The sequence below is a fragment of the Meriones unguiculatus genome, chromosome 12 (assembly GCF_030254825.1).
Source record: "Meriones unguiculatus strain TT.TT164.6M chromosome 12, Bangor_MerUng_6.1, whole genome shotgun sequence".
Taxonomy (NCBI): domain Eukaryota; kingdom Metazoa; phylum Chordata; class Mammalia; order Rodentia; family Muridae; genus Meriones; species Meriones unguiculatus.
The window spans coordinates 32,442,019-32,469,998 of NC_083360.1; the positions used below are offsets into that span (position 1 = coordinate 32,442,019).

General features: G+C 49.7%; 1 protein-coding gene and 1 non-coding gene across 2 annotated transcripts; both read left to right on the forward strand.

Moving 5' to 3' along the window:
* The first annotated feature begins 613 nt into the window (after positions 1-613).
* On the forward strand, positions 614-739 carry LOC132646924 (U6atac minor spliceosomal RNA). Its single transcript, XR_009585251.1, has one exon. It is a non-coding gene; the product is annotated as a U6atac minor spliceosomal RNA (small nuclear RNA).
* A 12,242-nt stretch (positions 740-12,981) lies between these two features.
* On the forward strand, positions 12,982-27,764 carry LOC110557932 (SEC14-like protein 4). Its single transcript, XM_021652585.2, has 12 exons — positions 12,982-13,068; positions 16,522-16,597; positions 20,418-20,461; positions 20,754-20,813; positions 20,922-21,110; positions 22,564-22,659; positions 22,947-23,007; positions 23,668-23,751; positions 24,034-24,140; positions 24,219-24,358; positions 24,449-24,618; positions 25,662-27,764. Exons 1-12 carry the CDS (start codon positions 13,015-13,017, stop codon positions 25,817-25,819), a joined length of 1,239 nt encoding a protein of 412 aa, XP_021508260.1. The 5' UTR covers positions 12,982-13,014; the 3' UTR covers positions 25,820-27,764.
* Positions 27,765-27,980: the final 216 nt, after the last annotated feature.

Genomic DNA, 27,980 nt, shown 5'->3' on the forward strand with positions numbered 1-27,980 from the left:
ATGGCAAAACCTTCCCAGGACAGGCTCAGGGGAACAGCAAAACTTGTGTTCTTGATTTGAGTATGTCTACTTCTCAGTTGCTGTGACAAAATGCAATGGTCAAGGCAACTTGTGAATGAAAGCATTTGCTCTGGGGCTTGTGATGTCAGAGGTTAGAGTTCACAGCCATCATGGTCAGGAACTCGGCAGCAAGCAGGCACCAGGCATGGGACGAGAGCAGTAGCTGGAAGCTCACATCTTGATCTAAAATCACTAGTCAGAGAGGGTGAGATCTGAGAATGGCATAAGCCTTTAAAACCTCAAAGCCCACCCTTAAAACACCCCTCCTCCAACAAGGCCACACCTCCTAACCCTTCCCAAATAACTCCACCATTTGGGAAACAAGCATTTCGATATATGAGCCTATGAAGCCATTCTTATTCAAACCACCACAGTCTACCCCTTGCCCTTCATAGGCTTGTAGCCATAACATAATGCAAAACATAATTAGTCCAACTTCAAAGGTCCCCATAGTCTTTCACAGTCTCAACAATGTTTAAAAGTCCGAAGTTCAAAGTCTCTTCTGAGACTCAAGGCAATCTATTAATTGTAACCCCCTTTAAAATAAAAACCAGTGTTGTATGAAAGGAGAGAAGGTTAGCACTCCCCTTGACAAGGATGGAAGAGGCCCTTGGGCCTAACAACACGCATACGGTTAAGGCATTGCCACCTACTTCGTGGCATCTAACCACTGTTTTTAAGATGATCAATCCTCGTTTAGAAAGACAGATGGGATGTGCACTGAACGTATGACAGGAGTCTACTGAGCGCATCTGAAAGACTCTAACTAGCAGTGTTTTCAAAGCAAAGACTCATGACCAAACCTTTGGCAGAGTACAGGGAATCATAAGAAAGAAGGGGAGTTAGTCTGATGGGGAAAGGATAGGAGCTCCACAAGGACCAAATATATCTGGGCACAGGGTCTTTTCTGACACTGACATTCAACCAAGGACCATGTATGGATATAACCTAGAACCTCCACTCAGATGTAGCCTGTGGTAGCTCAGTAACCAATTGGTTTCCCAAAGTGAGGGGAACAAGGACTATTTCTAACAGGAACTCAATGACTGGCTCTTTGGTCTCCCCCGAAGGGAGGAGCAGTCCTGTTAGGCCACAGAGGAGGGCTTTGCAGCCAGTCCTGAAGATACCTGATAAAACAGGATCAGATGAATGGGGAGGAGGTCCCCCCCATCAGTGGACTTGGAAAGGGGCACGGTGGAGATGAGGGAGGGAGGGAGGGACTGGGAGGGAATGAGGGATCAGGACACGGCTGGGATACAGTTAATAAAATGTAACTGATAAAAAAAATAAAAAAAAATAAAAGAATAAAAATAAATAAATAAAAACCAAATTACATACTTCCAACATACAATGGCACAGAATATACATTAATATTCCGAAAGGGAAGAAGGGGGTGTAATAAGGAATTATTGAGATATCAAAACCTAGCAGGGCAAACTAAACGTGGTAGCCTCATGTCTGATGTCAGGGGCTTAGACGGCTTTGCCCTTCAGCTCTGCTGCCTGCAGCAGACTTCTGTGTCTCAGGCTGGTCCCACACCCTGTCTGCACTCTCCTCAGCTGACATCTCATGGCTCTCACATCTCTGGGGGTCTCCAAAGAAACTCGGGCTTCACTTTCACAGTTTCTCTTGGATCCTCCATGCAGAGACTCCTCTGCCCCAAGTCTGGCTGCAGTTGTTATGCCCCATTCATGAACCCCAAAAGATCAGGAATAAATAGACTCCGCTGTAAATACAGGGGGTTTTTAAATTGTATATGCATTAGAACACGGGATGCAAACTTCCCGTGGAAACAGGAGATAAATGTGGCCCCAAGGTCTAGGGGTACAGAGTTTTTAAGGGGGGAAAATGCAAGCAGTGACTTACATGCTTTGGCATTACATGATTGGGTAAGGGAAATTGACTTTTGAAATGATTGGTCCACTTTTCTTGCCAAGACTACAAATAGTTCTGGCCTGGTCATATGGGCCTGTTTCCTAGCAACTATATAGAGGGCAGGGAAAGAATGCAGTAAGGCTAGTTCTTCCCCTCAGGACATTACTGGACATTTCTCCACCTAGCTAGCCTTCCTTCAGGCTTTAAACTTTAAAACAATACCCACTGATTTTTAAGGCTTTGGTCTCTCACAGTGACTTTCCTTAACTGTGGAGGAAGCTTCCACAGCTTCCTTACTCTGTATCTTTCATGACTCTAAAGCCAGAACCAAGTAGCTGAAGCTGCCAAGTTTGACTACCTGCTTGGATAGAGCCAGGACCCATCCTTGGATCACATTTGCATGTTTTGTTTTCTTGATGATTTTTAAAAAATTATTTATTTAATTTTTATTTTATGTGCATTAGTGTGAAAGTGTCAGATCCCCTGGAACTGGAGTTACAGACAGTTGTGAGCTGCCATGTGGGCTGGGAATTGAACCCGGGTCCTTTGGAAGATCAGACAGTGCTTTTAACCACTGGGCCATCTTTCCAGCCCCTTCTTGCTGATTTTTAGGAGCAGAAAAATTCCATAGACATTTTCATTTTACAAGTGGGAGGCTTCCCTCTCTTTCATTTCACAGCAGGCCTCTCTTTGACCTCCTTACGTCTTTCAGCACAAGCGTTGGCTTCAACATTCAACTTCCCAGTGCCCCCTTTCTCCTTGAACTGTACGCTTTGTACTTCTTTTTGTCTTATTCGCCAGTTGGGACTACATAGGGAAAGCCTATCTCAAAAAAATATAAATAAAGAAATAATTATAATAACAATCTTTTTCAGACTGAATAATATTCTATTGTGTGAATCTGTCATAGTTTGGATAACTACTCACCTGAGAACAGACATGTGGATGGCTTCTGCATACAGGAATTTCTTCCAGACTCACCCTGCACACTTTTAGGGGGAAGACAAGTGAGGAGGGAAACAGAGTCATAGTATGTAGCCCAGGCTGGCCTTGAACTCTCCATCTTCCTGCCTCAGCGTCCTGAGTCCTGGGAATACAGGAGTGTGCCAACAAACCTGGCTAGCTTGTCAACTCCTTCAATGTGTTTTCATGTACATACAGTGAAACATAGAGAAGCATATGTTCAAATACATTACACATATGCAAATATACTTCATGTCATGTAACACGTGCATATGTTAAAAGCCTAATAAGTGCCAAGTTTGCATCATTTAGTGCATTGCAGCATGCGCCTGCAGCTGTTCTGTTCATTGCACGTGGTGTGTGGCTTGGATCGGCGAGCTGTCTGCTCCAGCAGGCTGTAATCCACCCCGTGCCTTTGAATGGCTGCATTGTCTGCCGCAGCACAGTCTCGAGGCTTTTTGAAGCAGTCACCTCAGGAAACCTCTCTCAGGTGATCTTAAGAGGTAATGCCGCTAGACGGTCTTAATCGGGAACTAAGGAGACTGCACCCCAAGACTCCGAAAGAGAAGAGACTTACCCCAACTCACAAGTGGAAGACTATTTGGAAATTATCGTTGTTTTGCATGGTTTGTGTACCATGGTGCATGTGTGGAGGTCAGAGGGCAGTTTGTAAGAACTGGTTCTCCCTTTTTACCTTGTGGGTTCTGAGGATTAAACTCAGCCTTCCGGCTTGGTGAACAAAAACCTTTCTATAGCCATCTCACTGGTCTGTGCTTTGGTCTTTGAGGCAGGATCTTACGTAGCCCAGGCTGGTCTCAAACTTATTATGGAGCCTAGAACTACCTTCAAGTCATGATCCATCGGCCTCTAGTCACCAAGCGCCAACATTACAGGTGTCTAACACACACACAGTGGGAAATGACCTTTTGCTTTATCCTCCTTACGTAGTCACAATCAAGACCAGTGTTCCCAGGACAGGGCAGAGGGCTCAGTAGGTAAGGTGTTTGCTGTAAAAGCATCAGGGCCTGTGTTCAAATCCCTAGCACCCACATAGAGGCCACATAGAGGTACCCGTCTGTAAACGTGACAGAGACAGGAGGATCCCTGAGGCTTGCTGCCAGCCAGTCTAGCTGGATTGGAGAGCTGCATGTCTGCAGAGAGACCCTGTCTCAGAAGATAAGGTGGAAAGCAACAGAGGAAAACCCTCAGCACCAACCTCTTGCCTCCACACACATGGGCACATGGTACACATTGACCCCACACACACATGCACACCCCCTCTGGAAACATCTCCACAGACACACCAGCGGTATGATCCAAATCCGATCAAACTGACAATGAAGTTGCGGGATTTCTGATGATGAAATAGTCTCACCTGAGAAATGTGACTCCCTTTGCCAGGAGCCAAAGCCAATTAGTGGAGCCAAGGCCATTTAGTGGAAAGTTACCAACAGCTGCTCTAGGACCTAAGGTCATGGGTGATAGATTTCTGTGAGAACATCTGCTCGTTAGTCTTGGAGCATCCTTAAGGTATCTTAAGGAAACATTCTTACAGCATCTTGCAGGTGCAGTATTTGAACCATAAACCACTTTGCTATCTTCTGCAGCAATAAACTATCCTTCCCCCTTCCTGCCTTCTCCCTATAAAGTTGTGTAAAAATGTCAAATAAACGAGACCTTGATCAGACAAACTGTCTTGGTCTCCATTCTTCGTGTCTCTTGTCCTACCCCATTCATTTCACCCCTCCTTAGGAACCCGTTGAACCCCCACTGGTCGGGGCATCCCTTAAATGGGCCGCACAGAGTGTACTTAAGCAACAGTCTGATGTCACTGTGGCATCATCTATGGTACTGTCCTTATATATGTAACAAATTGTGATTTCTTTTTTGCAAAGTCTCCCTATGTAGCACAGGCTGGCCTAGGGCTCACAATCCTCCTGCTCTGAAGTATTATTCGGCACTAGGTGTCTGACATTATGTTGGGTAGTTTTAACATCAACCTGACACAGGCCGAAGTCATTGGGGAAGAGGGAACCTCAACTGAGAAAATGCCTCCGTAAGATCAAGCTATAGGTGAGCCTGTTGGGCATTTTCTTCATTGGTGATTGGTGGGGGAGGAGGGCCCTGTCCACTGTGGGTGATGCCATTCCTGGGTTTTATAAGAAAGCGGGCCGAGCAAGCCAGGGGAAGCAAGCCAGTAAGCAGCAGCCCTCCGTGGCTCGGCAGCTCTGCCTCCAGGATCCTGCCCTGTTTGAGTTCTTTCCCTGACTTCCTTCAATGATGAACAGTGCTAGCTGAATGAACCCCTTCCTCTGAAAGGGTTAGACTAACTTTGTAACCGGCATGTCTTCTAAAGCCTATAGTTTTGAGTTTTAGGTCCAGCTTAAGCTAAAGGCTCTTAGTACCTTTCCAGAGAACAGAGAAATGTGACCCTATCTGTGAGGACAGATATAAAAAAAAATCAATGGCCTTCACTCGGCAAAAAGAAGGACCAGACCCTTGTCTTCAAGATAGTGTTTCTTAGCAACCAACCCAGATGGCCTCAGTCCTTCTTCTGAGTAGCACCTGACCTCCAGCCAAAAGTCTGCAGCCCCAATCTTCAAGGATGGGCTAACCACCCCCACTTTCAATTGCAGCTGCATCCATACTTGACAGGACTAGCCAAGCTTGAGCACCTAAGACTAACCAATTATCTTACTTTACAGCTTCCTCACCCAATCCTAATTTGCCAAAACTGCAACTTCAAATTTACCCGCAATTTTTCTTTTAAAAACCTAAAGGCTTTTGTCTCCTGGTGCCACTCTTTGCTGACCGGCAGGGGTGACCCCATTGTGCAATGGTTAAATTAAACCTCTTGCTTTTGCAACGAGTCATGGTCTGTAGGAGTTTCTGGGAAGTGTGCGATCTTGAACTCCTGAGCTGTGAGACCCCAGGTCTTACAACTCCTCATCTTGCTTTTTGGTCATGGTGTTTCGTCACAGCTTCAGAAACCCTAAGACAACATACTCAAAAGAGTCACCTTGGATGAGCTAGTAATTAAATATGCCCCTTCTCTTGATCAGACGCAGGCAATCTCTGGCCCTTTCTAGTCCCTTGCTAAGCTTGCCACCAGCAGAGCTACAGCGTGGGGTAGAAGTGAGGCGTGACCTCCCCTGTTCCCTGGTGACGCCTCTGAGGTTCTCTCCCACCACAAATTTTTGCAACCACCTCATGACTTGATTTTCTACTCTGAACATCCACCATCTTCAGTCATTCTCCATGCTAGGTTATCTTCCTGGTACAGTCAGAACGCCATGGATCACTTCCTTTGAGAAGGCATCTTAGTTAGCGTTTTTTATTCCTGCGATGAAACACTGTGAGCAAAAGCAAGCTTACACTTTCACACTTACACATCAGTGAAAGAAGTCAGGTCAGGAACTCAATCAAGGCAGGAACCTGGAGGCAGGAGCTGATACAGAGGCCATGAAGGGGTGCTGCTTGCTGGCTTGCTCCCCATGGCTTGTTCAGCCTGTTTTCTTATGGAGCCCAGAACCACCAGCCCAGGGCTGGCACCATCCAGAGTGGGCTGGGCCCTCACACATCAATCAGTAATTAGAAAAATGTCCTAGAGCCCAATCTTACGGGAGCATTTTCTCAGTTGAGGTTCCCTCCCCTCAGAGGAGGCTAGCTTGTGTCAAGTTGACATAAAACCGGCCCGTACAGAAGTGATGGCCCAATGTCAGGACATGAAGTTCCTTGGTGACCTGCCCTTAATCTCTTTGAACCCCATGACCTCACAGCTTTTCTTCTCTTTCTCACTTCTGTGGCTTCCTTTTAGTGACCTCCTTTACTTAGAATACTCTCTTGTCATTTCCACCTAAGAGGCTTGGTTCAACACCATCTCCTCTGCGAACCAATCTGGGACTACCTGGTAGAGTGGTCATGCTTAGATTTCAGCTAGACAACAGCCAGGAGAGGTATAGGTGAAGGGTGTAGGACTTAGGTTACAGACCAGGCAAGGTTCAAACCTGGCTCATCTCTCCTAGCTTCTTGAAGCCCAGTCTTTGCATATGTAACACGGGAACGTTAGCTCAGCGAAGATGCCCACGCTTCCCAAGCCTGAACTTTCAGAGAGTGAAGCAGTCCCAGAAAGAAATATCCAATGGGAATCATGTCTGAAAAGAACACAGCAGCCTGTCTCTGTGTTGGCAGAGCAGGGGAAGAGGAGAGAGAGAGGAGCATCTAGGTGCAAGAGAAGAGCATGAGCAAGGGCTCTGTGCTGGGCGGAAGCAGTAGGGATAACAGATATCCCCCAAACTCTCCCCACCTGGCACCATCTTGGGAAGATTTGGAGACCTCTTAGCTTGTTGAAGAAAAAACCAAAAGTTCAAGAGTGGTCTCAGGGCTCCAGAGCCCTAACCCATTTCTCTTCTGATCCCAGGTCTCAAGAGCAGGCTCCCCTTTCTCACCCTTCTCCATCTCTCCTCCCGGAGAGTAGGTGTGAGGGTGCATCAGGCCCCGCCTTTCTTTGAGGGGATGGAGCAAGAGCAGAGTCCCCTGAAGCCCCTTGTCACTCGTCGTGATGCCGGGGCCTTGTGTCCCAAAGCATTTTCTTCTGTTGGCAGGTCGCCCGATTTAGCGGAAGCTGGCAGTGGAGCACCTGTGACCCGTGAAAGAGGCAGAACCTTTGGGAACACCTGCAGAGCAGCCATGGTGTGGAATGTGGGTCACATTATGACAATACCAGTGTCTAGCTTCTCAGCCCCCGGGACAGGGAGAGACGAGGCTGTAGTGGAGGAGGAAATATCTTAGTCGGGTTTCTAGTGCTGCGATAGACACAACCAACAAAGCAACTTGGGAGGAAACGGTTTATCTCAGCTTACAATGCTCAGCTCACAGTCCGTCACGGAGGGAAGGCGGGAACAGAGAGCCTGGGACTGGAGCAGAGGCCATGAAGGAGTGCTGTTTACTAGCTTGTTTCCGTGGCTTACTCAGCCTGCTTTCTTATACCACCCAGGACCACCAGCCCAGGCAGGGCCCTGCCACAGTGATTTGGGCCTTCCCATATCAATTATCAATCAAGAAAATGCCTCCCCTCATTTTGACACTTTGGGTCTAGGTGAAGCTAAGGAAGGAAGGAAGGAAGAAGGAAGGAAGGAAGGAAGGAAGGAAGGAAGGAAGGAAGGAAGAAAATAAGAAAGAAAGGGAAAAAAGGCTCAATAGACTTACCTACAGCTAATCTGTTGGATGCATTTTCTCAATTGAGGTGCCGTGACCCGCAGGTTCAGGGGAGGACTTGAGGGCAACCTGGAACATGGGACCCAGGCAGGCAGAAAGACAGCATGGCGGCATGGGCCGGCTCCACCTGCCTGGGGTCTAGTCCTGGTGCTGCTGCTGGGTGACCCTGAGGAATGGGAGAGCCTGGGCTGATTCACATCTTAATTCCTAAGTGTGAAGGGTGAAGAGCCAACCTGCAGGACCCAATACAAAGCCACTCCTATCTGCACCAAGTGGTATTTGTAGCACCAGGCCATGGGACAGAGCTCCTAAACTGAGTGTCTCAGACAGCACGGATTTATTCTCTTGAGACTCTAGAGACTAGAAGTCAGAGACAAGTAGCTGACTGAGTCAGTTCTTTGAAGCATTAGGAAGGAGGACCTGACCCATGCCTTTCCCTAGCTGCTATTAACTGTCATCATGATCTATAGAGCCATCATCCCAACTTTAGCCTTCATCTTCGTGGGGTGCTGGCTCCCTCCGGGATCAAATCATCTGCTTTCAGCAGTGCTGGACATGGAAGCCAGAGGCTCACGGATGCAAACACTCCCACAGAGCTCCATCCCTGTGCAGCTTGCTGCTCTTTATAAGGTTGTACTGGATTAGGGGTCCATTCTATACTGTGCTCCTCATACATACCCCTACTAGTGGGCTCCCACTCCGCTCGATGAAGCACATCTGTGCTGACTGTATTTTCACCTAAGGTCACTTAGCTGAGTGCTAAGGTATTGTCATTTGTCATTTGGATGGAGAAGAGAATAACTCACAGGTTATTGAACACTCACAAGGAGTCTGGAAATGTGCAGGGTAAAATACACACCAGATTTCAAGGATTTAGAACCCCATCCCAAAAGTGCAAGCCATTTCAAAATTAAATCTCTTTGTTTTTGGTTTGGTTTGGGCTTTTTGAGACAGGGCTTCTCTGTGTAGCCTTGTCTGTCCTGGACTCACTTTGTAGACCAGGCTGGCCTTGAACTCACAGTGATTCGCCTGCCTGAGTGCTGGGATCAAAGGTACTTTCTCCCACGATTGTCATGGCAAACTCCTGACAGGAGCTTGAATCTGTGGAGCCAAACCTCCTCATTGGATGTGTTTATAAATGAGTCTCTCGACCTATGGCAGCTTGAGACCTTCAGGTCACTGCGTGTCTCATATTCTCCTGTTAGTCAGCACTGAGCAAACGTTGGCAAGCACTCACAGCAGACCTGGTGAGCGGAGCTGCCTAAATCCAGGCTTCTCTCCGCAGGGGATGAGTCACGGCAGCGGTTTTCTTTCCTTGGAGAGAGGAAGGTCAGGCACATTTCCTCGCTTGTTCCCTCCTTCCCTGAGTGGATTTGTCTCGCCTCAGGAGTGGGAGGCACACACCATCTGGTCCCATCTTTTTCAAGCTGACGCATATTCATTATTTTTCCCCTGTATTATAAATTCTTCACCAACTACATCTAGGACCGTAGTTTATTTAAACTTCTTTCAAATTCTGTTTAAGACGCATGAACATATATACACATTCTGGGTTTTAATTTTTCCCCACTGGTGTGTGTGCCTGTGTGTCTATGTAGCTATGTGTCACTGTGTGAGTCCATGTGTGTATGTGTTTATGTGTGTGTGTGTCTGTGTGTATATGGATGTGTGTGTATGTGTGTATGTGTCTGTGTGTGTGTGGATGTGTCTGTGTGTGTGTGTGGATATGTCTGTGTCTGTGGATGTGTCTGTGTGTGTGTGTATGTGTCTGTGTGTGTGTGTCAGTGTATGTGTGTTGGGGGGGTGGTCTGTGTGAGTGTCCATGTCCTATGAGTTGAGTGTACCCGCAGAAGCCTAAAGTCAGATCCTGGGGCAGTGGTGTTACAGACAGTTGTGAACCACCATGTGGTTGCTGGAAACTGAACCCAGGTCCTCTGGAAGAGCAGCCATGCTCTTAATCGCTGGGCCATCTCTTTAGGCTCTGATTTATTTGTTTTTATATTGTGTGTATGGATGTTCTGCCTACATACGTGTATGTATGTGTACCATATGTGTGAGTGACCGGAGGCCAAAAGGCAGCATTGGATCCTCCGAGGGAACCGGCATCACAGAGGGCTAGCCTCCATGTGTGTGCTGGGAACTGGACCCGGGTTCTTGGCAAGCCCACATCTCTCCAAGCCCAGCTTGATTTTCTTTCAAGGCTCTTTCTTTCAATTTAAAATTTTCCTAGGGCAAATTCTAGTCAAATGAAATCCGAAGCAAATCCCAAGTGTGAGCCACAAATATAGTTTAAAATGTTTGGGAGATACAATTTATTTTTTGAAAAGGGTCTCTTAATATGGAGCCCATGAACTCCCAGTCCACCCACTTCAGTCTTCCAGTTATTCTGGAATTACAGTCCTGTGTCACCACACACTGCTTAGCAGCTGTGTTTTAAAAATATGTATGTATTTACTGAACATGCCTGTGTGTCTGAGTGTGTGTGTGTATTTACTGAACATGCTTGTGTGTCTGAGTGTGTGTATGGATTTACTAAACATGCTTGTGTGTCTGAGAGTGTGGCTGTGTGTGGGTGTACCCTGTGGTACAGATGACCCAGAAGGGCAGAGAGGGGCATCCAACCCCTGAAGCTGGAGTTACAGACGGTTGTGAGCTGCCTGATGTGGGTGCTGGGAACCAAATCTGGGTTTTCTGTGAGGGGAAACAAGTGTTCTTAACCACTGCGCCATCTTTCCAGGCCCAGGTACCTGCATTTTCAGACAGTAAAAAGAACAAGCAGAGAGGGGCTGTAGGGTAGTGAAAGTATTCCCTCTGAAACCACAGCTGGGGGCAGGTCATTTTGCAGCTCCTAACCCTCACTATTCACCAGGGGTGGGCCCTAATGGAAATCTCACTGAGGAACGGCAGGGTGTCTCACCCTGGTCCCAGAAGTGGTGGGAATGACAGGAGACACAGGAAGACTCTGCTTTCTGATCTGCCAGAGAAAATCCTAAAGCTGCCCTTCAGAAGAAAACCTGTTGATTACAAAATTTAAAATAGGCCTTTCATTCCAGCACCCACAAGGCAGAGGCAGGAGGATCTCTGTGTGTTTAATGTCTGATCTATAGAGTGAGTTCCAAGTCTGCGAGGGCTATGTAGTGAGACTCTGTCTCAAAAAAAAAAAAAAGTAAATAAAAAATAAAAATTGAAAAAGAATGAAATGAGTGTGTTTTGCGCTGGTGCACCCCGGATCCTTTCACCTGAGGAACAGCTAGCTCAGTGTGTAGAGGGCTTGTCCTGTATGTTAGCTCCAGAACCACAAAAGCCAGGTATCCTAGTTAGGGAAACTATCACTGAGACTTAACACTGTGACAAAGCAACCTGGGGAGGAAAGGGCTTATTTGGCCTACACTTCCACATCACTGTTCATCACTGAAGGGAGTCAGGACAGGAACTCACGCAGGGCAGGATCCTGGAGGCAGGAGCTGATGCAGAGGCCATGGAGGGGTGCCGCTTCCTGGCTTGCTCCTCATGGCTTGCTCAGCCTGCTTTCTTAGAGAACCCAGGACCACCAGCCCAGGGATGGCACCACCCACAATAGACTGGGCCCTCCCCCATTGACCACTAACTGAGAAAATGGAGACAGGTTTGTCTACAGCTCAATCTAACAGAGGCATTTTCTCAGTTGAGGCTCCCTTCTTCTTTCAGCTGACTCCAGCCTGTGTCAAGTTGACACGAAACTAGACAGCTCACCAGGCATGGAGGCATCTGTCTGTAACCCCAGCACTGGGGAGGAGGAAGCAGGAAGAACGAGAGTTTAAGATTCTCCTTGATTACATAGTGAGTCTGAAAACCACCACCTTGGTCTACCTAAGAACCTGGTCCTTTTTTTTTTTTTAAAATGTATTTTATATATTTCAGAATATCTAAAGTTATGATATCAACATATAATCAGTAGCAAAAACAACGCGTAAACTATTTACTGTTTCTGGTGCTAAGTCACTGAAATCTGATGTGCTGTTTCTACTCGGTACAGCCCATGCTTACCGGTGACAAATCACCTCTCCAATGGGTGGCAGTCTCCCATGAGCCCATGTTTGGTTATCTCGTATCTAGAACTTGATTTGACCCCGTTGGAGGAGCGAGGGGAAAGGTCTCGGTGGCCTGTTTCATTGCCTCCTCCCCGCTCCCAGGCCGCCTGCTTTCCAGAAGAGTCATGCCAAGGCAGCCTGTGTTTCCTCCACCCACCCAGGGAGCTCGGCCTACCTGTGTCAGCCGCCTCCCCCTCACTCAGTGACCCTCCTGCTGTGATACCTCCCAGGTGCTCGCCACCTGGGCCATCCTGGAGTTCCCGGCCCTGCTGAGAGCCTTCACAACAGTTTTGAAACTCCATCCGGTCACAGTGAGGGAGGCATGCCAGGCCTTCTGCTAACGCTAGGAGGCATATCTTACCCAATCCTGTTAACGTCAAGTCAAGAGCGGCGGGGCGCTGGAGCCATTTGGCACAGGAGGGCTCTCCTGGCCTTTGAACGTTGGAGGAGCCCAGCCTGTTAGGCAAAAAAGGCTCAGGGCTGAGGATGCCCTACTTGGAGGTGAAGGACCTACCCCTGGCCTGTGTGCTTAGGTGAACACTCCCTTAAATGCTCCCCCCCCACACACACACACAATTCCACTCCTACCTGAGAGTCAGAGGCCTGGACTTGGGGCTCACTTGTCACCTCCTGAGGTCAGGTCACCTCTCTACCGGGTAAAGTAGGCTTGATGACCTGGGGCAGACAAAACAAAACAAAAACAAAACCCAGAGAGCACTGGGTAGGGCGGGGCAGGAACAGCGACTCTCCCGTGGGGCGGGACCAACATCGGACCTGCTAGTCAAAACCCGGTGGAGGTAGCGGCACCTGAGGCCAGGCAGGGTGCACCATGAGCGGACAAGTCGGGGACCTGAGCCCGCGGCAGGAGGAGGCACTGGCCAGGGTGAGGGATGAGGCTGGCGGGAAGGCACGGGAGCCAGGCTGAACCCACCCGGACCACATTGGCTATAGCACTGCGTAGGGACCGGACCAGGGATATGATGTGTGGGTGTGTGTGGGTGTGTGTGGGTGCGAATTCAACCCTCAAGCACAGCTTGCCCCGCTAGCCGTTCCTGGCCTCTGTTCTCGGCCTTCCAGGCCGCCGACGCGGAGATCTCTGCCCAGACTGCGACAGTGTTTGGTTTGGTTTGGTTTCTGTTCCCCGCGTTCCCAGTCGTCTCCCTATCAGACTTATTTGCTTACTTTTAATTATTACAGAGAAACGGGGGGCGGGGGAGGGATCTGATTTTGAGAGCATCCTTTAGGCTGTGCCTGCAGAAGGGAAGGGCTAGCAGGAAGGGAGGCCCAGGTCTTAGGAGTCCCGATCAGGCTCCCACTCGGCCTTGTTTGAAAGGGAAGCCTAAGACTTGTGACAGAGAGCCAGACGCTGGAGGACTGAATCTGGAATCCCAAACCTCGAGAGTCAAAGACAGGTCAATTACAAGTTCAAGGCCAGCCTGAACCTAGCGACACTGTCTCTCAAAGATCGAGTTTGCAGTGTCTCCTATGGGGAAGAACCCCCCAGGGAGAACCGAGAACCCTGGGTGAAGGAGAGGACCTGGGGATTCAGCCAAGGCTCTCCAAATGAAAGAGGGGTCACAGCGGAACAGGAGGGATCCTCTGACCAGCCTCCCAGGGCTGGTGGGCTCAGAAAGGGCCAGGCACAAGGCTCTTTTGGACCTGGACACCAGGCCTCTGGGTGGATTGTGACAGGGAACCCCTCCAGCCTTCCTACTTTCTCCGCTATTTAAAAATAACAAACGCTTACCATTTTAAAACTTGCAGGAAAGGGAAGGAGGAAGAAAGGAAAGACCCTGGGCAGCCTAGAGCTCTGCACTACCGTGCCCAGGATCATTTCCTTGTAGAGTCTCCCTGAGCTTAGTCAGGGTGGACCACTGGGTCACACTCGCAGACATACAGTGCTGTGTGACCCTGCAGGCGGCTTCTCACCAGGCTGACTGATCAGCCGCCTAGAGTGGATTATGAGTGCGGGTGTTATTATTTAGGCAGCAGTTCCTTTTGGGTGTGAGTCCTCCCTTTGCCTGCTGGGACTCCTGCTTTCATCCTGCTGCTTGTCAGCACCAGAGACTACCACGCTGAATGAGAGTGTCAGGCTGATTACAGGAGGGGCTCCGGGGCTGGCCATGGGGGGGGGGGAGAGTAGAGGAGAGGTTGTTAAGTGTACAGCTGCACGGTGACAGCAGCACACGCTCCAGAAGAGACTTCACCAACTGTGGGGTCGCTGTGTCACGGCACCTGTCATCACTCAGGCTGCGCCACAGGCTGACTTTAGTACATTTTAGAGCACCCGTTGTTTCCAGACTGGCCACTAGGCTGTAATAGGCTGTAAATGTTTGCAAGTGGCGGTGTGTGTCATCAGGCCCCCAAGAGCTCACGGTCTGATCTTTACAGTGTGAGAATCTCTCTACTGTTAGTATAATGTTCTTTTGGAATGTATAGAATTTACCCTTTTTCATTCAAATGCTGATTTCTCTACCCCACTATCTGGTTTCAATCCAGACATTGCATTGTGATGCTTAGAATAAGCAAGTTTGTGTAAATATGCCACCATTTGTTCTCTATATTGTCAATTAAACAACCAACCAGCCAATGCTGTACAATGTTGTACAATGGAGAAAATAGGGTGGGATATCCTGGTCTGGAGTAGGAGAAAGAGGAAGGAAGAGAGGAGGAGAGAAGGGAGAATTTGCAGGAGAGGTCTTGGAGCAATGTGGAGAAATGAACCAGACCTAAGATATGACTAGAAGCAAGTATAATGGGTGAAATCTGAATGGTAGGAAACTATGCAGGCTTGGAGGTTTAGGATGGAATAATTATTGCCCAGTATTGTGCTCTAGGTTAATTAGATAAATCCTAGTCTCTGTGGTGATTTGGTTATACAGCTATTTAGGAATAACCGCTGCTTAAGTAAAAGATGTATTAATAGTAAATATTTAATATACCACAACACTCTACCTTTACCTTTGGTCATTTGTCCTCACAAATTTCTTTTTGTAAATTATATAAGCAAAGCAAAATGCATTCTCATTTGATTCTTTTTTTTTTTTTGGAACTATTATTGGCCAGGCTTGGTAGCATGTGCCTTTTTAATCCCAGCACTTGGGAGGCAGAGGCAGGATGATTTCTGTGAGTTCCAAGCCAGCCTGGACTACAGAGTAAGACCCTGTCTCAAAATAACAATTCTTACTGCTACTTTTCAGAGGTTTGAGGAACAAGGTCCTAGCTGGCTTCAAATTCCCAAGATCCACCTACCTCTGCCTCTTGGGTAGTAGGGCCAGGCTTATAGAGGTATGTGCCTGTGTGTGCCTGTTTATGTGTGTGTGCGTGTACATGTATGTATGTGTGTGTATTTTGTTTCATGAGTATGGGTTGTTTTTTTTTAACCTGAATTCATATCTGTCTATCACCTTCATGCCTGGTGCGTGAGGACAGAGAGGGCTTTGGATCCCCTGGAACTGGAGCTACAGATGGTTGTGAGCTGCCATGTGGATGCTGGGAAGCAAACCTGAGCCCTCTGGAAGAACATCCGATTATTTTTAACTGTGAAGCCATCTCTCCAGCCTTGTAGTTTTTCTCTTTCTTTCTTTTTTTTTTTTTTTTTTTTCTTTTTAGGTATGCTTCCCATATGTAGCCTAAGCTAGTCTCAAACTCATGACCCTCCTGCCTCAGCTTCCTGAGTGCTGGAGTTACAGATGTGTGCCACCTGGTTTACATGCTTATTTTAAACACGTTCGAGCCTTTGATTGGACAAAGTTGGCATTACCTCATTTCACAAGCAAGGAAAGGGAAACGTAGAGAGGGTAACTCTTCTCTAACGCTGACCATCAGGGCGCCATTCCTGGGATAATGTCTCTAGAGCCGTCAGGCTAGCTTTCATCTGAGTCACACAGGAGTGGGGAGAAAAGGTGGGGTTCAGGTACTGATGGAGGGGAGGCTCCAGTACAAGCCAGAAAGAGAAGCTGTCATCCAAGGTGATATTGACCCAGTTCTGACCACCTTGCAGGACAAACTAGAGCCCACACATGGATGGGTCTGTGAGGGGCAGAAGCACCTACTGCCAGGACGGCTTTAGCTATACACACCTCCTGCCCTTTGCTTAAACTTGAGCCTCATTCCGGGACCACAAAGGACCACTTGCGGGTAGGGGGATCCCTGGACCTCTTTCTTTGTTCCTCTTTCCGCTCGTGGCCTCATTGAATCCATCTCTTCTCCACTCTCCACTACTGCTTGGGTCTTCATCGGCCTGACCTCCCTTGTTTGAGCTGGCAGGGTTCAGGCTCTGACCCAGACGGCTCCAGCAACACTCCAACCGCCATATCCACCCTTTCCCTCTCAGTTCCGGGAGAACCTCCAGGACGTGCTGCCCACCCTGCCCAAGGCTGATGACTACTTCCTTCTGCGCTGGCTCCGAGGTGAGGTCCGAGGGACCCGGGAGGCAGGGAGCAAGGTGGCAGAAAAACGAGGGGGCGCACTTCCGGGACAGTCCTGCCATGTCACAGGCTTGCGACTTGCGCTTGAATGGAAAACAAATGTGGACACAACTGCTCCTAGGTATGGGTGGAGGAGGAGGCTAATTGTTGATATCGGGGAGAGCTCAGCCAGAGGCATCTGGAAGGGTCCAGACTGAACTGGGCCAAGAGGCAGAGATGAGAGAGGAAGAGAGAGGAAAGAGGAGGGAACAAAGAAAGTACCTAGGAACCTAGAAAACAAGAGCCCCAAGAGACAGCATAGCCAAAATGGCCCATGTTATATAGGGATCAGAGACTAGAGGAACAGAAGCTCTACCCCTGGGCTGGAGGGTTTAGGGGAGGGAGCGGGGTACGCCAGCCAGGGCGACTCTGTGACAGGCACTGAGAGACGGTGAGAGAACCTGGCAGCCCAGAGTCTGGTTGGATATGTTAAATAGGCACCCATTTGATCATTGTCCTGAGTGTGGGACCTAACCTCACTAGGCGTGCAGAGATGAATTTGTAGGCCAAAAATTACAGCGTTCTGTGTGGTGTGCACTTCTCTGCGTAGGCATGTGCGTGGATGCCAGAGACTCTGCCAGGTCCTTTTCTTAAGTGCTCTCCACTTTATTTGCTGAGCAGGGTCTCCTGAACCCGAGCTTGCCGGTTAGCTAGTCTAACTAGGCAGCTTGCTCTAGGGGATCTAGGGGATCTGTCTTCACCTCCTCACATCAGGCGCAGTTGGCTGTTATGGAGGGGCTGGGGGTATGAGCTAGTCCTCCGGCTTCCGTGGCAAACACTTTTCAGTGAGCCATCTTCTTAGTTCTGACATTTCCACGTTCTGTCAGCTAGAACCTAAAGCCGGCCTGGCCCCAGTGACTTGCGATTTCTTGTGCAGACACCCATCGCCTAACTCCAAATGACCTATGTTTTCCCTCTCCTGATGGTTGGTCTCAAGAACAACTGGCCCTACCTATCAAGTCTGCTACTTTATAAGGTAGTGAGGTACTGCTGATGTATCCAGATGTGCACCCACACTGCTAAGGAGCTCCCGTTTCCTCTCAGGGGCAGCTCCCTCTCTCTCAGGACTGTTCTCCTTCCCTGTTCCTACCAACAGTGTATTTTCTTTAATGAATCTATTCTATGTCAAGTCTCTGAATACTTTTACCCCAGTGCCTTTGGCTTCAACACAGTAAAATCCTGGGAAGGCCCCCAGGCCTCCCCAGCTTGGCCTCGAATCAGTGAACACTGTCTTTAGGACTTGGAGCTGCCTTCAGGCCCGAGGGCACGGAGCGAAAACAAAGTGGATTGAAGCGATGTTAGGTGGAGAAGCGGCTTCTAGAAGCCACAGCAACCTGGAAAATGCCAGGAACTCAGCGGGGAAAATGCTTCTGTCTCTGTTTGGTTGGTTTTGGGGGGAGTTGTTTGGTTTTTCGAGACAGGGTTTCTCTGTGTCGCCTTGGCTATCCTGGACTTGCTCTGTAGACCAGGCTGGTCTTGAACCCACAGAGATCCACCCGCCTCTGCCTCCCCTAGTGCTAAGATTAAAGGCGTGCGCCACCACCAACCAGCTGGAAAAAATGCTTTTAACTCACTACATCTCATGGGGTGGAGTTTGCACTTCAGGTAGGAGAAAGTTAGGAGTCTGTGCCAGAAAGTAGATACAAGGCGAGCAGTTTAAATAGCTGTCCACAAGACAGGCTTGTAAGACTCTGCGCGTCCTAACGCTGGCGGGAAGCTGGCCTCTCAGCCTTGCTTTCTTCCACTGCGTCGGCAAGGTATTGCTGCCTGTCTCTAAGGTGCTGAGTCAAGGAAGGTCACCAGGCTCAAGTGAAGGAAGCCCCAACTGGGGCCACTCTTCCTCTCTCTTGTTCTTTCTGTGTTTTTAAAAAATTATTTTTAGGAACTTTATTTTTAAAACAGTTTTAGGTTTTTAGGGGAAGAAAAGGCTAACAGGATCAACAAAAACTAGTAGAATTCTTAGATGAAGCGATGCTATCCAGTTATAAAATGTGATGAAACTCAGGCACTCAAGCCACTAAGCCTATAAAACTAGAATTCTAGCTTAGGACAGACAAGAGCCACACAACCAAACAAACAAAACCTTTAAATGCTATTTAGAGCTGCTACATTCATTTTGATAGTCTGTAGACATACTTAACTATCCAAATTAGATAATGAAGACTTCAGGTCCTCATCTCCGCAGCCACACTCCTGTTGCTCAGTAGCCACACACAGCTAGTGACTGCCACACTGAACAGTTCCGAGGTGGCTGGGTCTAGCATCACAGACCTCGCAACTGAGCGGCACCGATGCAGATGACGCTGATACACACACCCAGAGGAAGAAAGGGCAGCCTGTCAACGCGCGGGCTTGTTCTCGGATGCCTGCGGTGATGCCCACACTCTGGCAAGCAGACAAGCACCTGCGTATATTTGTCCGGCCTCTGACTGTGGGACTGGAGCCCCGAGGAGACAGGATTAGGCTCAGCTGCGGAGGAATGGGGTAGGCTGCCTGCGTGTGCATCGAATGCGTTCTCAGAGGCGAGGCTGGGCCAGTGGCCTCCCTGGTTATTTCTCGAGGTGATTCATGAACAGGGCAAAGGCTGGCCTTCTGCTTGAACATCTCTGATGGTGCCTTTCACTTCAGCTCCATCAGTGAAAGATTTCTTAGCGAGCTAATAGCGTTACAAAGAAGCTGCCGCAACATTTCTAAAACTAGACGAACCGTGAGCTCGAGGCTTGCCCGCCGCTCCAGGACTGGAGAGATGCCTGTGTTCATTAAGGTGCGTGCTGAGTGGACATGAAGGCCAAGTTCTTCTCCCAGCACCCAGCATGCTCTGTGTGTAACCTCAGAACTGAGGGAGCTGAGGCTTGCCGGCCGGCCATTATTCTAGGCAACTGAAGAGCTCTTGGGTCAGTGAGAACACAACTGAGGAAGACACCCAGCATGAACCTCTGGCTACCACACACTTCTGCCCGCACATACCCGTGAACAGACACCTACACATACAATTTCCAGGCCCCCAGTAGCTTTTGGGCTTATCAGGAAAAGTGAGATCACCCTAATTTTGTCCTCATGAGCCTCTAGGAACCAGGTCGCCCTAACACTTTTAAATAATTTTTATGTGTGTTTATTGGTGTGTTGTTTATTGGGAGGTGGGAATTTTCATGCAACCAGTGCATATGGAGGCCAGAGAAGTTTTCCCTCCTTCCATCCTGTGGGCACCAGAGCTCAAACGCAGGCCCATCAGGCCTGGTGGCTGAATGAAAAAACAAAAATTTAAAAAAAAAAAAAAAAAAAGGTGAGGACATGACATTCCTGGGTACGGTGCCAGAGAAAGGTTATCGTAGATAAAAGGGAGAGCATAGCCAGAGGCGGAGTCTAGAATGAACCTGATTGTGAACCAGGTCATGTGAGGAGAGGGAGAAGGGGAGAGGAGAGAGCCAGTCCAAGAGGCCAGGAGGCTAAAGGGTAGACTGAAAGGGCCAGGCAACCCAAAGGGCTGGACAATACGGGGAAGGGCAGCTCAACCCCTGGGCTGGAGGAATTTAGGGCAGGGGTGGGATATGACAGCCATACCCTATAACAGGTGGAGACTGAAGGATGCTGGGAGAACTTGTTGCCTAGGTCCTCTTTGCAATGTGAATAGGCACCTCAGTTAGTCGTTTGTCCTGGTTTGAGACTTAACAGTGGCACTCACTTGTACCTGCTGAGCCATCTCGCTGAAACCCCCAAGACCAGCTCATTCTAGATTTGGTCTTTCCTTCCCATGTTGTTGCAGCTCGGAACTTTGACCTTAAGAAATCCGAGGACATGCTCCGGAAGGTAGGACCCTGCCTTCCTGCGTCCTGACTCTCCCGTGCTAACCCTGGTTTCTGGCCAGAGAAGAGGGTCCCTTCTCCTGTTTCCTTTCCCATCCCCCGGATTCCTTTCTGAGCAAGGCCGGTATTCCTCCTCCTCCATCTCTTCTCCCACCTCTGCTCCCAGTTCTGTGGAGCCTAAGGGCATTCTGGCAGAGTCTTATGGCTATGGACGAGAGACCTGGCCTTGTGTCCCCAATACCTGGAGAGGCTTTTGGGGGACAGACAGATTCTGCAGCTCCCCCATGTCTCTGCAGCATGTGGAGTTCCGGAATCTGCATGACCTGGACCACATCCTGACGTGGCAGCCATCAGAGGTGAGCCCCTTGCAGGACCCCCAGGTCTGCTGCTGCCCCCTCCCCCGTCTAGCCACCCAATGGCACAATGTGGGCTGCTTTGAGTCAGGACTTTGTCCGTGTGTCCAGGTGATCCAGCTCTATGACTCAGGCGGTCTGTGTGGCTATGACTACGAAGGCTGCCCTGTGTGGTTTGACATCGTTGGGACAATGGACCCCAAGGGGCTCTTGATGTCAGCTTCTAAACAGGACATAATCCGGAAGCGGATCCAAGTCTATGAGCTGCTTCTTCATGAGTGTGAGCTGCAGAGTGAAAAGGTGAGCGCTGGGGTTCAGGTCGGTGTATGATGGTATTAGTGTGTCCAAAAAGAGGCACTAGGTCCAGGAAAGAACAGCACCTTGTCTCTCTAGAACTCACTAGCTCTCAGTAGGATTTGAGCATCAGTGTGAATGTGTGTACCTGTGTGTGTGTGTGCGTGTGTGTTTGTGTCCACTGGCATGAGTTAGGGTCACAAATGCCTTCACTTCTGGTTGGGTTCATGAAGTGCTTGATGAGCAAGTGTAGAGACCAGCACCCACATCAAAAGGCCTTGACACTCACCATGGATGTAGTAGGAGCCCTTAGCTCTGCTCTCAGGATTTCTTAGAACAGCCAGCCAGCTCTGCTTATGGGAAAGATAGTCACCACTGTCGATTCTCTAATTATGAACACTGATAGCCAACCGTGACTTTGTGCATGCCACAGGGGACCCAAGGAGATAATAGTTACGTGTGTGTGTGTGTGTGTGTGTGTGCGCGCAAGATATTAGTATATGTATGTGTGTATCACAGATATGACACACACACACACACACACACACAAAATCCTAGAGGGCTCAGAGGGTACAGGCACTTGAAATCATGCCTGACAGCCTGAGTTCCCAGAACTAACATGGTGGGAGGAGAGAACTGACTCCTGCGAGTTGTCTTTTGACTTTCATATAAGCACCGTGGTATGCACCTGCACACACACACCTGCCATACACAATAGGCAGATGGACAGACAGACAGACAGATATTTAAACATAAAAAAAAAATACACGTGTAGAGTTGGGTGTGCTAGTGCACCCCTTTAATCCCAGTTCTTGGGAGACAGAGGCAGGTGGATCTCTTTGAGGCTGGAGTGACCCTTTCTTAAAAAGCAAACTATGTGTGTATGTATGTATGTACACACACACACACACACACACACACACGCACGGAGACCTCAAGAGTGCAGCTTTTATTCCAAGAAGGCCTTCATATCCACCTGGACTGTCTCTTACCTCTGCATCTTTCAGAGCAGAAGGCGACCTTGTTGGTTTTGTGAATTTGAAATTTGAGCCCAGCACATGCCATGGTGCACATGTGGGGACAGAGGACAACTTTTAGGAGTCAGTTCTCCCTCCACCGTGTGGGCCCCAGGAATTGAACTCAGGTCACCGGTCTGGTCTTAGCAGCAAGTGCCTTTACCTGCTGAGCCATCCTACCAGCTCCCAAGTCATGCTTTAGTCATGCCCCAGGCAATAGTGTTGAACAAACTGTGGTGGTTCCCGAAGAGTCTCCAGCCCCTGCCAGCACTCAGAGTCTTATCCTCTCCCACCCTAGAGGATAAGATCTGTTTGGGACATGCCATGGACTTGACAGGCCTCCTTACCGGGGGTTGTGAGTGGCAAGAAGATGGAGAGAGGGAGCCAGGACCCCTCTGGGTGGATTAATGATCTAAGCTGTTCGCCTACTCTGTTCCACACAGTTGGGCAGGAAGATTGAGAGAATGGTGATGGTATCCGATGTGGAAGGGCTGGGCCTGAGGCACCTGTGGAAGCCAGCTGTGGAGGTCTACCAGCAGGTAAGACCAGAGACAAGAACAGTCACGGCTCTGGGCCAAGAGGACCCACAGCACATACCAGCTTTCCCATGGAAAAGTAGGGACACCCTCCAGGGGACCTGTGGACCAGCCTGGCCTTGGGATGCCGGTTTGGGGACTACCCTAGAAGGAGGATGAGGAACAAGGACAGCCTGGAGGAGGGTGCATGTGTCTTGGGGGAAGCTGGGGTGGGGCAGCATCAGTGCCACAGATGTCTGGGCATCTAAAGTGCTGGGCACAGCCATGACAGACATCACTTGTCTTCCCAGTTTTTTGCCATCTTGGAAGCAAATTATCCTGAGACGGTGAAACATCTAATCGTTATTCGAGGTGAGTCCGTGGCTGTGAGGACCCCTGCCTGCAGAAGGGAGACTGAGGCAGAGAGACAGTAAAGAAGCCTTTGAGTTAGAATGTCTCAAAATTACCTTTTGTGAAGAATAAGGTTTTTGTTAGTGTTTGGTTAACTCCATTCCTTCAAAGACTGCTGTTTTTGTAATATGCAAAATCCCAGCCTGGTGTGTTGGAGCCATGTCAGGTTTCTAAATGTTTGCTGCTGTTTCCTAACTCACCTCAGTGCAGACTGGCTCACTGACCACCGGCCCAATCGGCTGATGGATGTATTAATGAGCAAGACTGCTCCCTGTCTTGGACCAGTATGGCCATATTCTCTGGGCTCAGGTGACCGGAGTTCATAAACCAGCCAGTTCTCTCATTTGGAGCAAGTCAGCTTCACTTCACTGAGGCTCAGCTCTTCCATGTTGTGAAGTGGGGACAGGGACACCATGGTACAAGCCCTGACCCCATGAGATAGTTGGGGTGTTAATGAGAGTCTGCTGAATGGGAAGACCTAAGTCCTCAAAGAGCTCACACAGCAGGGCATGGCAGAATCCAGATCTGAGCAACTCCTACCCAGCAAACCACCTTGGCTGTGGCTTTACACCCTGGCGTTTCCTCTCGTCCAGCCTCCCAATGGAGTTCTGTGTGTTTCAGCTCCCAAGCTTTTCCCGGTGGCCTTCAACCTGGTCAAGCCCTTCATGGGTGAGGTGACGCAAAAGAAGATAGTGATTCTGGGCGGTAAGTGCCTTGACCCTTACCCCCCAGCGAGCTCCGGCCCTGTGCCTGTCTGGAAAGCAGAGGATGCCTCCAAAGGCCCCCTTCGCCTGGGACATCCTCTTTCCACAGACAATGGCCTTGGCCTCATCAGCACACAGAGCAGGCTTCCGGTTCCAGATCATGGCCTAAGAGCCAGAAGGCAAGCTCATGAGTGCTTTGAGTAGACTTTGAGAACAAGCCATGTTCTCTGTGGGCTCTCAGTTGGTCCCCAGAGCCTCCCAGAAGCCCCTGTTCTTCACACAGCTCACTGGAAACAGGAGCTACTCAAGTTCGTGAGCCCTGATCAACTCCCTGTGGAATTCGGGGGGACTATGACTGATCCTGATGGCAACCCCAAGTGCCTGACCAAGGTACAGGGTGCCCAGAGGATGGGGAGGGAGGAGACCACTGTGGCCCTACTGTCATCCTTACCCACCTCTGACTCACAGATCAACTACGGGGGTGATGTACCCAAGCACTATTTCATGTGCAAGCAGGAGAGGCTGCAGTACGGGCACACTGTGGTTGTGGGCCGAGGCTCTTCCCACCAGGTGGAGAATGAGATCCTGTTCCCAGGCTGTGTGCTCAGGTAGGGACAGTGGCTACCGCACGCCCGGGCACAGCTGGAAGGGCCTCCCAGCCCACACAGGAGGTCGTCAGTGGGCTCCGTCTGCTGCAGGTGGCAGTTTGCATCCGACGGTGGAGACATTGGCTTCGGGATTTTCCTGAAGACCAGGATGGGGGAGCGGCAGAAGGCCGGGGAGATGGTGGAGGTGTTGCCCAGCCAGCGCTTCAATGCCCACATGGTCCCTGAGGATGGGAGCCTCACCTGCCTCAAGGCCGGAGTCTGTAAGAGCTTCAGATTTTCTTGCCCTTGTCTTAGTGGTAGGAAGAAAGGCGGCCATCTTGGGCCAGTCTGTTGTCTCTGGGTTCACTCAATGTCCAGCTCTCAGGGAGGGTGCAGGGACTCTACCTAAGGGCTTCAGGGATGCAGTTTTCAGGGTCTTGGATCTGATAGGTGGATGTAAGCCCAGAGGTGCGTTGCACAATATTGGAGGCTCAGAGCCCAGGAGCATAGCAGACTAAGAGACTGAGCTGCTATGGACTTCTGTCAGAGGGTCCATGAAAGGGACCTGTCCAGTTGCCTGAACTCCAAACAGCCCAAAGAAGTGTCTAGATCTGGTGTCAGTTTTACAGAAACAATGTGGTCCGGTGTCTTAGTCAGCGCCCCATACTGTAACAAGTCGCCCGAGTCAGTCGGCTTAGGAAAGAAAGGTGGGAAGGGGTATTTACCACACAGTTCTGGATGTTCTAGCCCAAGATCCAGCGACCTTATTGCTTTGAGGCTGTGTTGTGCATGGTACATTATGGCAAGAACACTAGGAGCAAAAAACCACCTACCTCACGATCCAGGAGGCAAAAGGGAAGGGAAGAGAAGCCGGGTGTGCTGCCACACACCTGTAATCCCAGCACTGGAGGAAGCTGAGTCCAGAGGGTCAGAGGCTCAAGGGAAGCCCAGGCCGAACAGTGAGACCCTGTCAGACCCAGTGAGCCCTCCTCCTAAGGTCCCCACGACCTTCTGACAGTGCCACGCTGGGGACCAAGCCTTCAACACATGGCTCTTCTAGGAACACTTACCCAAAACAGCAATGGGAATGGCAGCCTTTCTTCAAGGGCTGCTCTGAGGAGGGATTCGGGGAACTGTCAAGTGCTGGTGGGATGCTGGAGAGCCACAGTGCTGCCACTACAGTCCCTGGAGGTGGTGGAGAGCAGTGGGCTTGGGGCAGGGCAGTGGCTGATGCTCACATCCTACCCACGGGCCTGGTCGGCCTGTTTCCCATCATCCCCCAGGAGCTAGGCTTATGCTGTCTGTCACCTCTCCATCCTTGCAGACGTCCTGCGCTTTGACAACACCTACAGCCTCCTGCACACCAAGAAGGTCAGCTACACAGCAGAGGTGCTGCTCCCAGACAAGGCCTGTGAGGAGACTTTGCAGGGCCTCCAAGCAACGAGCCCTCCTCAGGACAGTGAAGACTCTGGCCGCCTCTGACCCTGCTCCATTCAACTCCTTCGCACACTCCAACCCCCTTCCCCCCGAGGCAGAGTGACGCTGAAGATGGCTACAGAGCTCTCCAACCCCACCTCCATCTCAGCCTCCCCAAGACCGCTTAGACACATGCCAGAACGTTCATCCCTTGTACCTAGAGAATGGGGTTGAGGGCAACACCAGACATCCGCTGGTTTGTTCTCGTCCTCCTGAAGACACCCACCTACCCAGGACTCAGCCATGCCCGGTGTCCCAGCTGGAATTGGGTTACAGGAGCTCCGTGTCCTGTTCTCCTCTGGGAGCAGAGCTGCAGAGCTGCAGGCTGGCTTCGGCAAGGAAGAGAAGGGCCAGCTGGAGGCGGCTGGGAGGGCTGGGAGAGAAGGGTGAGGCCCCAGCAAAAGCAGAGCATCAAGGCCTTTGTAAATCCCCCCTTCCCTTGGAAGGGGTAGCAGAGGTGGAGAGGCAGAGCTTGACAAGGTTGAGCAGGTTGCTGGGTCTAATGAAGAGGCACTCACACAAACACACACACACACACACACACACACACCCCTACACACACACCTGCTAGGAGTCTGCTGATACTCAACACAGACTCTTTCCTTTTTCATAAGGCAGTTGCCCAGGCCAAACCGTCTTCAAACTCACTGTATAGCCCAGGCTGCCCTCACTGTATAGTGCTGCCCTCTTCAGTGTCTGTGCTGAGATTACAGACGTGCACCACTATACCTGACAATCTTTAGTTCTTTCTGGCCCGAGTGGAACTCAGAACCAAGCTAAGCTGCAGAGAGGTACCGGTACTGGAGTGCAGGATGAATCATTCTGGGGGTTCACCCTGGCCTCTTACTGGCTTCTTGGAGAACCTTCCAACTTGCCATTCCCATTCGTGTCTCAAGGAGAGAGTTGAAAGGCAGCTGCCTGCATCCCTTCCACACATGATCCAGGAAGTAGCGGATGATGGTTCTGCCGGTGATATCTCAAAGGCTGAGCCTCCTAGCATCCACAGGTAGTCAACCAGCCCACCATTGGGTGGACTGAACCTAAGAGCAGACTCTGCGGACCTAGGCTGTGCTTCACTTCTCCCTCCTGGGCCTCTGGCTGGGACAGAAGACTGTATCCCACATACGATCGCTCAGACACTGCCATGGAGTCATGGATGCTGCCTTCTTTGTCCTTCTATGCTTCTTGGCAAACTCTCCCTGGAATTAATGTAAATGTAACTTTTATTCTCCTAAGGTAATTATCTCTGAGGCTTATTATAAGCCTCTATCTGCTAACCTAAGCCTAGCCCTGGAAGCTTCTAGCCTCCATATAATCTAATCTAGGCCTAGAATGCTTTCAGCCTCTGAGATTTGCTGCTGATTAAGTTCACCCTTTCTAGTTCTTTCTAAACTCTTGCTGGCTAGTTCAACTCAACGGTTCTGGCTCAAACTCTAAGATGACTGATACCATCTGGCTTCTCTCTTGGCCTCTGACTGAATTGTTCTGCTTGGTCTCGTACTAACTTTGGCAATATGCTCTAATCTTCTGGCTCCTTTTCACTCTCTGGCTCATTCTGTCTTCATCTGTGTCTAGCTTTTTCTCTCTTCAGTCTGTCTCTATAAAACCCTCCCAGTAAAAACTGCCTCTGAGTTCCACAAACTTAACTTCCATAAACTCAACTCCACTGCACTGCCCACAGAACTACCCAAACAGAATTGACTAGAACTCAGAGATCTACTTGCCTCTGTCCTGATAAAAGACATGTACCACTGCATCTGTACCCAAGGATTTCTTTACCTGAAACCTGCTCTGTGCTAGGCTTAAACTCAGATCTGCTTGCCCTCTGTCTCCTGGGATTAAAGGTGTGTCTGCATTTCATCTGGAGCACACAGACCTAGGTCTTTGGATGTTATAACTTGACAGACCAGCCATGTATGTTCTGAATTAAAATTCTTTTACAAATTAATGATCAGATGTTTCTGGAAAGGGGGTCCTTATTTCAAAATTCTGTTGGAGGTTGGTCTGATGTGTGTTACTGGCCCTCAAGATCTGTTTACACCTATCCTTGTTTTGTAAACCTGCCTAAGACGCACGTGATTGGTTGATTAAGCAGCCTATACCTGGGCGGGGCAGAGTGGGCAGTAAGTTAAGTCCCGGGAAACAGGAGGAAGGGGCCAGCCATGAT

What these genes read in the sequence shown, in the direction of transcription:
- LOC110557932 (XM_021652585.2), top strand. Translation starts at nt 13,015, where the DNA reads ATGAGCGGACAAGTCGGGGACCTGAGCCCGCGGCAGGAGGAGGCACTG. An exon ending in ACATCTAATCGTTATTCGAG is followed by an intron (nt 23,008 to 23,667) that starts GTGAGTCCGTGG and finishes TGTGTGTTTCAG; the next exon opens with CTCCCAAGCTTTTCCCGGTG. An exon ending in GAAGATAGTGATTCTGGGCG is followed by an intron (nt 23,752 to 24,033) that starts GTAAGTGCCTTG and finishes TTCTTCACACAG; the next exon opens with CTCACTGGAAACAGGAGCTA.